The sequence below is a fragment of the Hyperolius riggenbachi genome, chromosome 3 (assembly GCF_040937935.1).
Source record: "Hyperolius riggenbachi isolate aHypRig1 chromosome 3, aHypRig1.pri, whole genome shotgun sequence".
NCBI classification, from domain to species: Eukaryota; Metazoa; Chordata; class Amphibia; order Anura; family Hyperoliidae; genus Hyperolius; species Hyperolius riggenbachi.
In genome coordinates, this window is record NC_090648.1 from 324,977,528 (window position 1) to 324,990,414 (window position 12,887).

At 44.9% G+C, this 12,887-nt stretch overlaps 1 protein-coding gene across 6 annotated transcripts in view; it reads left to right on the forward strand.

Moving 5' to 3' along the window:
* POC1B (POC1 centriolar protein B) overlaps positions 1-12,887 on the forward strand; it is a 218,447-nt gene that overhangs the window by 50,991 nt on the left and 154,569 nt on the right. For all 6 annotated transcript variants that reach the window (XM_068276831.1, XM_068276827.1, XM_068276829.1 and 3 more), the window contains one exon: positions 4,429-4,512. In XM_068276831.1, the coding sequence (XP_068132932.1) occupies positions 4,429-4,512 (84 nt within the window). The remainder of the gene's footprint in view (positions 1-4,428; positions 4,513-12,887) is intronic.

Consider the following 12,887-nt stretch of genomic DNA (forward strand, 5'->3'; position numbering starts at 1 on the left):
AGTTTTCCGCCTCACATAGCGTTTTGCATTTTGGCCAAAAAGTTACATTTTGGTCTCATCTGACCAGAGCACCTTCTTCCACATGTTTGCTGTGTCCCCCACATGGCTTGTGGCAAACTGCAAACTGGACTTCTTATGCTTTAATGGTAACAATGGCTTTCTTCTTGCCATTCTTCCATAAAGGCCAACTTTATGCAGTGCACGACTAATCGTTGTCCTATAGACAGATTCCCCCACCTGAGCTGTAGATCTCTGCAGCTCATCCAGAGTCACCATGGGCCTCTTGACTGTATTTCTGACCAGCGCTCTCCTTGTTCGCCCTGTAAGTTTAGGTGAACGGCCTTGTCTTGGTAGGTTTACAGTTGTGCCATACTCCTTCCATTTCTGAATGATCGCTTGAACAGTGCTCCGTGGGATGTTCAAGGCTTTGGAAATCTTTTTGTAGCCTAAGCTTGCTTTAAATTTCTCAATAACTTTATCCCTGACCGGTCTGGTATGTTCTTTGGACTTCATGGTGTTGTTGCTCCCAATATTCTCTAAGACAACCTCTGAGGCCGTCACAGAGCAGCTGTATTTGTACTGACATTAGATTACACACAGGTGCACTCTATTTAGTCATTAGCACTCATCAGGCAATGTCTATGGGGAACTGACTGCACTCAGACCAAAGGGGGCTAAATAATTACGCACACACCACTTTGCAGTTATTTATTTGTAAAAAATGTTTGGAATCATGTATGATTTTTCTTTCCACTTCTCACATGTACACCACTTTGTATTGGTCTTTCACGTGGAATTCCAATAAAATTGATTCATGTTTGTGGCAGTAATGTGACAACATGTGGAAAACTTCAAGGGGGCCGAATACTTTTGCAAGCCACTTTAACCTTCCCAGCGTTCAATTTCCCCAGGATTTCTGTGCAAACAGTGATAACATTTATTTTTAAAACTTTTTTTCCTGTAACTTGCCAAAATGTGTCAAGCAAGGGTCTAGTATACAGTGCAGGAGAGTATTGATGTGTATGCATGTTTATACTGTTCACAGCATGTTTTTTTGAACGGACATTTCTGTCCATACCGCTAGGGAGGTTAACCTAAGCCACAAGGGCACTTTAAGTAACCGATCACAAAACTAGACTCACAAGTATATAAGTCCCTGATCTTATATTTAGTGCCTTTGGTAGGGTGATAAAATTTAGAACTCTCAATGATATGTCCACAAAGATGACAACCCATACATAGATAAGTTCCCACTCTTCTATTGGGCATCGTAGCTTTAGGCGTGTGGTAGAATACTTTGTCCCTAACTGTGGGTGCTCTTTTGAATGACTGCAGTGGGGGGTACCTAAATTCAAGAATATTGGGAGAAGCATTACTCAAAAGATGCCAATGGCATCTAATGCTCCTTCCAATCTCAAAACTACACATGTTGTAAGTGGAGACAAAGGGAAGGCGGAATTGTTTATTAGCTAATTACAACAGAGAGAAAATGTGTGCATCAACCAAGTGAACCTAACAAATCTGGCTTTGCAAATTTGGCCTATTGGCTAATCACAAGACATTGCTCATGCAAATATGCATTTGTTTTCGCATGCCTAAATATGCAGGGTCAAAAACCAAAAACCGCAAAACAATCGCCCTGCGGGAATTAGTTCATGCTATATTAGCACTATCCAGGGGCACCACGAGGAGGCTTCCCATTGCCCCCGTACAACTGGGGGGCCGCGGGGGTCACAGGCTCTCTCACCGCCTGGAACCCACACAGCGGCACATGGGGGGTGCAGGCGATCTCCCCAGCGTGGCCAGCGCCGGGAAGAGCCGCCCGCACACACCTCCCAAGATTAAAAACAGGCACTTACCTTAACGTCCATTGCGTTCTGCTATATGCGCATGACCTGGGCGCGACACATAAGGGGAGGACAGGCGCAAATAGCCTGCTCCAGGGCTCTCACCTCCTAAAACAAGCCACTCACCACTTGCCTCCAAAGAAGGGAAAATGCAATGCTAATTACAACAGAGAGAAAATGTGTGCATGCTGCATGAGAGAAAATGGTCCCCCATGCTGCAGTGCATAGCCGCAACTTACCTAATCAATGCTCCCGCGGCGATGTCAGACCTCCACGCTACCCCCCCTAGCCTCCTCTCCCTCCCCCCCGTCTTTCCTGCCCCCCCCCCCCCCCCGTGCTGTAATATATAGCGGCAGCTTACCTTCCAAGCGCCAGCGGTTAATGCAGACATCGGTCTCCACGCCACGCTACTTCTCGCTCTTGTGTCCGGCTTGTACTGATGACGCGTCATCAGAAGTAAAAAGATTGGAGAAAGGAACAACTGGAGTGAAATGTGTAAAACGGACCACAGTCTCCCTAGTTTTCCTGAAAATATATAGTCTCTGATACAAAAATATAATATCCAGCCCTAATGTCCACAGCTTTTAGCACGGCAGGCCCAGTATACATGTATAACCGAGACAGACAGACCGCTTGGCATCCATGGATCCAATAGCAGCAGCACAATGTGGGCACAGTATGTATAACAGACCCCAGTGCCTAAGACATCCCTGGATTGGTGCTCACCTGGTTTTATAATCTGCATCCCTTCTCTTTGTTAGATGATCCGGGCCATTCTTTCTGTTTACCATTACTGCTTTCCTCCATGCCCATCTGTCTTCCTGCATCATTTATCTTACTAATACTTTTTATATAAAGGGGGAAAAGGGGGATCGGAGTGCATTTAAAGCAGTGTTCCCCAACCCTGTCCTCAAGGCCCACCAAAACTTCCTGTTTTGTGGAAATCCATAGAGGTAGTTAATCAGCTCTGCTGAGAAGCTAATTACCTCACCTGTGCATGTTTGTGGTTTTCCGCAAAGCATGTACTGCTGGTGGGCCCTGAGAACAGGGTTGGGGGAACTGTGATTTAACTGCTTGCCGACCGCTCCACGCCAATTGGCGTGAATGCGGCGGCAGCCCCAAGACCACTCCACGCCGATCGGCGTGAATGGCCTGGAATGGGGATTGCAGTCTCCCAGCGCTGATCGGAGACTGTTAGACGGCGAAACTGTCGGCTATTAACATTGTACTGTGCTGCAATCTACAGCAGCGCTGTACTGGGGACAGGCGTGTGACACAGCTGTCCCCCTGGGGGACACAAAAGCTGAAGCCTATCACAGCCGATCGCTGTGATAGCCTGACAGGGGGGGGGAGGAGGAGAGGGGGGGAAATAAACTAAAAAAATATGACATTTTATACAAAAAAAAAATTAAACATTGGGGGAGCGGTCAGACCCCACCAACAGAGAGCTCTGTTGGTCGGGAGAAAATGTGTGCAGAGTTGTGCGGCCCTGCAGCGAGGCCTTAAAGCTGCAGTGGCCCAATTTATGGAAAAAAGTCCTGGTCACTAGGGGGGTTTAACACCGCAGTCCTCAAGTGGTTAAAGGACAACTGAAGTGAGAAGTATATAGAGGCTGCCATATTTATTTCCTTTTAAACAATATCAGTTCCCTAGCAACCCTGCTGATCTGTTTGGCTGTAGTAGTGTCTGAATCACATCAGAAACAAGCATGCAGCTAATCTTGTCAGATCTGACAATAATGTCAAACACCTGATCTGCTACATGCTTGTTCAGGGTCTATGGCTAAAAGTATTAGAGGATCAACAGGATAGCCAAGCATAATGTTATTGCTTAAAAGGAAATACATATGGCAGCCTCCATATGGGGTATTATTCTGCTATGTTAGACCAGCATCAGATCCATGGTTGGTGTTGGTGGTATAATATTTTATAAGATACCATAAGTAATTGTATCTGTAGAACTTTTCCTGTGTTCCCATATGATTAATTTAGGTTTAAGGGTTAAAAAAAAGTCTGAACTCTGAGCCATTTTTATTCTCATGTATACATTACCTTTGTTCATTCTGCTCTCATTAATAGAAACGATGACCTATTGGCTTTTATTAATTATCTTGCTATAATAAGTCTTTGCACAGCCACACAAGTTTTACTGCCTTCAATTAGTTTTCAAGACAGCTGCAGTCCAACTTCTCTTGACTGCATATATAAAGCAAATATTGGTTGGTTGGGTATTCAGTTGTAATATTGATTTACATGTTTTACTCTTGAGAGAATTCTGTTACATTTGATTTTTATATTGAATCGTACATCTAATCTAATACAAATACCATGCAGTGCATGTCTACATATTGTGCTAAGTATACAGTAGTGATCTACTATGGGAGTGTCTCAGGCTGAATATTTGCTCTGCAGCCAATGGCAGGCACAGGACTTGTCAGAGGTCATGCAATTTGAAGCAAGTAAAGCAATTAACAATGAAAAATATCTCATTCAACTTTCAGTTTTTGAAATTTGTGCTTAGTCAGGATGCCCACTTTAATAACGCCCTTTCCTATTTTCTTTTTCTATGTTCCCCTCTGTAGATCAATCCAATGTTTGAAGTAGCGGATACACAAACGTTCCATCCTGCTATTGTAGACGTAAAGAACAAGCGTTCTTCCAAACAGGTACTAAAAATAGTTATGTTAGGAAGATTACAGTCATCTGTGTTCATTGCTTGCCTCTGATGGTGTGTGTCTTTTGTGTGATAAAATTGCCAAAAAAAAGAGTATCGGTTACACTAATGGTGATTTTCACCACTAGATTGAGAGAAACTATTATGGCCTAATTGGGCTGATGCACAAAACATCAGTAATACTGACGTGCACACAGCGCACAGCAATATTACCTTTACTTCTGCCTGCAGTACCACGAGTTACACTATTAGTGCGGTACTTGAGTAGCGCAACTGTTGCTACAATTGCCTCGCCAATTGCCTTGCAAGCGCTTTGAGTCCGACAGGAGAAAGGCGCTATACAAAAAAGGAATTATTATTATTACAATAACACGCACTACTGACTGTAAAGCTTGTTAGTAAGGCATGTTACTGTAGCAACTATCTCGCTACTCGAGTACCGCGAGTCACGCTAATCGTGTAACTCACAGTACTGCAGGCGGAAATAAAGTTAATATTGCTGTGCGCTATGCGTGCACGGCAGTGTTACTGATGTTTTGTGCCTCAACTCCAATGTGTTGTAAAAAAAAAAAAAAAAAAAAAAAAAAGATAACCAGGTAAGTTGGGTCTTTCTGCTTTAAAGTGGATCCGAGATAAACTTTTACTCATTGCATAGTTGTTCCTTTCATATAGTTTATAGGGCATCCCTCAAGTCAAATACTTTTTTTGTTTTGTTTTAATACTCCTATTCCCTATAAACTAAACAAGCCTCGCCCACAGCTCCTTTTGTGCCTTGACACTCTTGATTTGCTGTGCAAACTATCTAAATTTTAGATAAGATAGACAAGTTACTTGTAATAGTTCATTTTTCACCTCGGATCCGCTTTAATCAAGCTACTAATTACCTAAATTGATGCCATTATACGTTCATTAGAAAAATTCTAACCTATATTTACTTTTAAGGCCAGGGGCACACTAGAAATCAAAGCAGTATTGCTATCGCTTTGTGTCAGCATTTTGTTGGCAATTTGTGCTGCATTTTCTGGCAACTAAGGCTAACTGATATACTATGTATTTGGAGCCCAAACGCTCACAAAATGCTGCATATCCTGGGTTTGGGATTTTCTATTCACTAATTGCTTTAATGGGCACACCTCCATACACTTTCATTAGCAAAGCGTTTTTAAAAGCGCTGGCGATTGTCAAAACTCCAAAATCGCTCAAAAAAGCGCTCTAGTGTGTCAAAGGCCTCAATCTGTCTTCTCCATTAACCTCCCTGGCGGTAAGCCTGACACAGTGTCGGGTTAGCCGCCGCAGGGGGTCAAATGGCCCCGGGAGGATTTTTTACAATAAAATTTGTTCTGTATTGTTAAGCTAGCACTTGGCTAGCTAAGTATGTCCCCCAAGTGCCTCCGGTCCCCACCGATCACCCTCGATCGCCGCCGTAATATGTGCCCCCCAGGGATCCCGCGATGGCGAAGCCTCCCAATCAGCTCCAGGCTTCGCTATGGGGAGGATTGGGACTGCGCATGACGTCGATGACGTCATGCCCGATCGTTGCCATAGCGATGAGTGAAGCTGCAGCTCTCGCTGGATCGCGGTGGGGTAAATAGTGCCGGCGGCGATTGGGGGATTTAGTTAGGCGGCGGGGGGCTTGTGGGGCATAGTTATAAATTTCATTTTAATACAAAAAATCCTCCCGCGGACGCAGCCTCTAAAACTGCGTACCGCCAGGGAGGTTAAGGGATTAGTACATATAGGGCTTGATTCACTAACCGGCGCTAAACCACGGCGCCTATATTAGTGCGCGGTGCAACGATATTGTCGCACCCGCACCTTGATAACGGCGCATCGGGTGCCCCGAAGCACAGGGGCACCCGATGCGCCGTTATTGTTGCACCAGGTGCGACGTTTAAGGGGCAGCGGGTGTGATGTTATTGTCGCACCGCGCACTAATATAGGCGCCCCTGCGCTGTGCGCGTAGTAAGCAGAGATGCGCGCAAAGTAGCTTTGCGCGCACTGGGGGGGGGGGAGGCTTTTCACACCGTCGCTAACACTTAGCGCCGGTTAGTGAATCAAGCCCATACTGTACTTCCCTATAGCTAGTTTCCCAGCTGCTTTAACCACTTGATCCACCTGGATCAGCCTCGGAAGAAGCACCGCCGTGCGAAACGGCTGTTAGGCTACCGTTTTTGCCCTGCACCCACCACCGCCAACTTTGATATGGTAGGACATCCTCCTCTTGCAACTATTTGAATACACAAAATGTTTGCACAAGACGATTTTTCTACAGATGATGATGTTTTGTACCTACCTTTTTGAATGTCACAATTTTTTGATATAATGATGGTGATTTTATTCACAATCGGAAACACCATTAAAACAGTCATTACTGCAGTGCCTGATTCAACTGTTTTTCTTCTTTGACGCTGATCCTTTGTGTATGTTTCACTTTTAGTCATGAGCACGCAGTATCTGTTACAATATCAAGGTGGCTTTTAGAACATCCATCCATCCTTTTTCCCAGTAACACGGCTAGGGACTCTGTAGTGCCGGCAACCCTTCACTCTTTGAGTTGCACTTTAGTCCTTGATAGTATTCTGGTTTGCGAATATTTATTATTTCATATGCATATATCACTGCAGATAGTCGAATTTTGACTTCTGAATTTTGGGAGTAAAGTTGTGGGGTCATCTGTGGATGATGCGCGGTGGGGTCCTCCGTATGTAATGTGCATTGCGCAACGTGCTGTAATGTCAAGCCAAAATGGTTCCAGTAGTTACATATTCCAATGCTGCTGATTGTATAATGATTTTAATTGCATCAGCTGTGCTCCACCTCTAATTACCGTAAGAGAACATTTGGGTCATGTAGGAAAACTTTGAAGTAACGTAACAGCCATATAAAATAAGTTTCAAAGAATTGCATTGTACACATGAGCTGAATGCATAACTGTTATGTAAACCAGCCAATTCTGACCTATATTACATGATTTTATGAAGTAAGATGAAAAAAAAGTTTAAATTTAAGTTAATTTTTGAATCCCAAGTTTCAAATAGCTTGTCTTTTTCTGAGTATTACAGCATGTTTAAGTAAAGAATGTCTGTGTCTATATGTATCTGCTGGAGCCCATACAGCTCTTCTTATAGGGCTGGTGTCATATTTTTGATATCCAGTTTGGTTTCAGCAATACTATTGAATAGCAAGAGACAAAGTAGAGGGTGAACAGTCACCCTGGAATGAAAAAACACACACACACACACACACACACACACACACACACACACACACACACACACACACACACACGATAGAAGAAACAAAAAAATAGGAACTGAGGGTACTCACAAAGAGAGATTTCAAAGGGTCAACCAACCACTGCAGGCAGGTGGAGATCAACAAACCCAACTCCACTCGGGGGTCCAGGCTAGCCGGGGATGGTCGCACTTTTTAAAGGAAAAAGACCTTAGGAGCCCATAAAGGAGATTCAAGGGTATCCCCTACCCTGAGCCGGGGCGGGGTATACAATGCACAACCGGATACAAAGGTGCCCAGAGAATGATACAATTAATTAAAAACAATAAAATAAAGCTTGAGGTGGCTTACCTCAATGGAGACAAATTCATATAAAATGAACTTTAACAGCACTGGCAATGTGTTTCATGGGTCCCTGCCCACTTCCTCAGGACAAATAAAGTACCTCACTGTGTAAAGAGCCAAAGTGATATTTGAGAAGTGAAATGAAGTTTATTGGATTTACAGAAAGCGTGCAATAATTGTTTAAAATTAGGCAGGTGCATAAATTTGGGCACCACAAAAAAGAAATGAAATCAATATTTAGTAGATCCTCCATTTGCAGAAATTACAGCCCCTTAACACTTCCTGTAGGTTCCAATGAGAGTCTGGATTCTGGTTGAAGGTATTTTGGAGCATTCCTCTTTACATAAAATCTCTAGTTCATTCAGGTTTGATGGCTTCTGAGCACGGACAGCTCTCTTTAACTCACACCACAGATTTTCAATTATATTCAGGTCTGGGGACTGAGATGGCCATTCCAGAACATTGTACTTGTTCCTCTGCATGAATACCTTAGTACATTTTTGTGTTTAGGGTCGTTTTCTTGTTGAAAGATCCAGCCCCGGCGTAGCTTCAGCTTTGTCACTGATTCTTGGACATTGGTCTCCAGAATCTGCTAATACTGAGTGGAATTCATGCGTCCCTCAACTTTGACAATATTCCCAGTCCCTGCACTGGCCACACAGCCACACAGTATGATGGAACCACCACCATATTTTACTGTAGGTAGCAGGTGGTTTTCTTCGGAGCAGTGCTTTTCAGCGCTGCTAGATTTGGGCGCAGCCGGCGCCTCCATAGACTTCAATAGGAATCATTCCTATTGAAGCGCTCAGTGAGTAACGTCGGCTCCGTCAGAAGACAGAGCCGAAGTTGCTTAAAAACATAATAATTCGGCCTCCAGCAATCGCGGGAAGCCGAATTATTTCATTCCCCCACTATCCATGTCGGCCTGGAGGGGGAATAGTAATTAAATCGGCCCGGACTTGTGCAGAAGCAGGATCAGCCATATACCGCTGTATCCTGCGCCCAAGTCTACCGGCGCCGATTTCAAATGTACGCGGTTTTCTTGGAATGCTGTGTTGTTTTTCCTCCATGCATAACACCCCTTGTTATGCTCAAATAACTCAATTTTAGTTTCATCAGTCCACAGCACCTTATTCCAAAATGAAGCTGGCTTGTCCAAATGTGCTTTAGTATACCTCAAGTGGCTCTGTTTGTGCTGTGGGTGGAGAAAAGGCTTCCTCTGCATACAGCATCTCATTTTGTAAAGTGCGCTGAATGGTTGAACGATGCACAGTGACTCCATCTGCAGCAAGATGATGTTGTAGGTCTTTGGTGCTGGTCTGTGGGTTGACTCTGACTGTTCTCACCATTCGTCGCTTCTGTTTATCCGAGCTTTTTTCTTGGTCTGCCACTTCAAGCCTTAACTTGAACTGAGCCTGTGGTCTTCCATTTCCTCAATATGTTCCTAATTGTGGAAACACACAGCTGAAAGCTCCGAGACAGCTTTCTGTATCCTTCCCCTAAACCATGATGGTGAACTTTAAAATCTCTGAAATCTTTGTCATCAGGTCATTTGAAAGTTGTTTTGAGTCCCCCATGTTGCTACTCTGCAGAGAAATTTAACAGAGGAGGGAAACTTACAATTGGCCCCCTTAACCACTTGATGACCCAGCCTTTACCCCCCCTTAAGGACCAGCGCTGATTTCGCTGATCTGTGCTGGGTGGGCTCTACAGCCCCCAGCACAGATCAAACACCAGACAGAGCGACCAGATCGCCCCCCTTTTTTCCCCACTAGGGAGATGATGTGCTGGGGGGGTCTGATCGCTCCTGCCTGCGTGTGGCTGGCGGGGGGGGGCACCTCAAAGCCCCCTCCACCACGGAATTCCCCCTCTCCCTCTCCTCCTTCCCTTCCCCGGAGATCGGAGGCTGCACAGGAACGGTTCTGTCCTGTGCAGCCTCTAACAGGCTCCTGCCTGTCATGTGACAGCGATCCCCGGCCGCTGATTGGCCGGGGTTTGCTGATCTATTACAACCCTGCTACTGTTAGCAGCATTGTACAAATGTAAACAAAGCGGATTATTTCCGCTTGTGTTTACATTTAGCCTGCGAGCCGCGATCGGCGGCCCGCAGGCTATTCACGGAGCCCCCCGCCGTGAATTGACAGGAAGCAGCCGCTCGCGCGAGTGGCTGTTTCCTGATTAATTAGCCTGCAGCCGGCAACGCAGATCTGCGTCGCTGGTCCTGCAGCTGCCACTTTGCCGACGCGCGTTATGAGTGCGCGGTCGGCAAGTGGTTAAAGAGACTCTGTAACAAAATGTTCACCCTTATTTCTCCTATCCTATAAGTTCCTATACCTGTTCTAATGTGGTCTGTCTTACTGCAGCCTTTTCTAGTTGCACAGTCACTAATATCTCTGTTATATAATCTAATCTTCTTTCCTTTGTCGGCTCAGGCAGGAATGTGCTGTTTTGCTGTGATAGGAAGAAGCTATGCACACACCCTCCACGCCCCCTGCAGACTCTGCATGCTGTGTGTATGACTCAAACAGCGCTTCTCTGGGCTTGTCACATTCTGGTTAGCAGCCATGTTTTTTGTTTGTAAACACTGCCTAAAACTGGCAATTACAAGCCAGGATCGCAGCAGGGAGTGGCAGAAACAGCAAAGAGAGGCCCAAGAGAACATAATGAATAGAATGGTATGCTTTTTAATGTAAGAATTTTAGAGTACAGATTCTCTTTAAATACTCTTTCTTATAATTTGATTCACCTTTGTATGTAGGTCAGGGGTCACCAAGCTTACCAAGCCAATTTGAGTTCCAATAATTAGTTCTACAGGTTTTGGAATCAATGAAATGACAACAGTGCCCAAATTTATGCACCTGCCTAATTTTATTTAAACAATTATTGCGCACTTTCTGTAAATGCAATAAACTTCATTTCACTTCTCAAATATCACTATGGGTGTCTCCTATATAATATATTTAACTGACATTTTTTTATCATAACAACCAACTATTTATACGGGAATATCATGATAATTAACCATTTACCGACAAGCATGCGTACTAAAACGTCATGCTTTAGCCTATTAACGGCAACATGACGTTTAATACGTCGCGCGATCCCGCCGCCGCTCCGCACGTGTGCGCGCCGCCGCCGCTCCGCACGTGTGCGCGCCGCCGCCGCTCCGCACGTGTGCGCGCCGCTACTGCCGCCGTTTCCGTCGGGATCCCGTGTTTAGTGATTGGGGAAGAGGACCGAGCAGTCCTCTACCCAATCGCAATGCCTGGAGTGAATGGACGTGACCGCGAACAGCGGCCACCTCCATTCACAAAACAGGAAACTGTTACAGTTAAATAAAGTGTAAAGAAAAAAAAAAGTGATCACTTCCTAAAACCGGAGTGTTCACTAGCGCCATCTTGTGGCCAAAAAGTATATTACACACACAAACATATACAGGTACATACACATTAATAAAATTACACTTCCAACTCTTCCCCCCCTCCAACAACAAAAAAACACTTTAAAAAAAAAATAAGCTTAAAATAAATCAATATATAGTTGCCTTAGGGACTCAGCTTTTTTAATCTATATTTTATTATGGAAAATTTATTTTAATTTATTACATAGGGGCTTGTAATTATGGCCAGAACAAAAAAAAAAACAAAACTGAAAAATAACACCTATACTTCAAAATAATATATTGTCGCCGTACATTGTGATAGGGACATAATTTAAACTGTTTAATAATCGGGACAACTGGGTAAATAAAATGTGTTGGTTTTATCCAAAGGAGAATGTTTAATTTTAAACTATAATGGCTGAAAACTGAGCAGAAATTATTTTTTTTACATTATTTTTTTTTATTTTTCCCATTAAAACGCATTTAGAATAAAACAATTCTTAGCAAAATGTATTACCCACAGAAAGCCTAATTGGTGGTGAAAAAAATGAGGTATAGATCATTTTCTTGTGATAAGTAGTAATAAAGTCATTAGGGAATAAAAGGGAGGAGCACTGACGGGTGAAAATTGCTCTGGTCCGTTAGGGTAAAAACCCTTGGGGGTGAACTGGTTAAAGAGTAACTGTTAGGCAAAAAAAAGCTCATTTAAATCTCTATTCTCCTGTTTTACAGTTTGGAAGGTAGCCAAAAAGGCAATACTGAAGTTAGAAATCTATCTTACTTGTTTTTGTGGCCGAACAGCAATCATCTTTAACCCCAGGTTGCTACGGAGGCCGCACATGAGAAGTTGCAGAGCATGCTGGGAGTTTTTTTCTCCCTACTGCCCTCCCTTTTCCTCCCCTTCATTTCCCTATCCCTCCCGCATCCAACCCCCCCCACCCCCACGGACTGACAGTGACATCACCCCCCCCCCCCCCGGACTAACAGCGACATCACCCCCCCCCCCCCTCCCTGTTCTTCCCCTTCGTTTCCCTATCCCTCCCGGTTTCCTTTCCCACCCCATCTGTGCAGACATCTGAATGACAGACCCCGCAACCCCCCCCCCCCCCACACACACACACACACTGACAGCGACATCACCCGCACCTCCCCCCCCCTTCCTGACAGTGACATCACCCGCACCTCCCCCCCCCCCCGACTGACCGTGACATCACCCGCACCCCCTCGGACTGGTAGCGACATCATCCGCAGCCCCCCCCCCCCCCCCTGGACTGACAGCGACATCACCCGCACATGGTCCAGCACCCCAGCCCCGGCAGCAGACAGAGCGACATTGCCTGCAACACACACCCCCTGCAGACTGACAGAGCAACATTACACGCAAGACACCCCAGCCCCGCAGACTC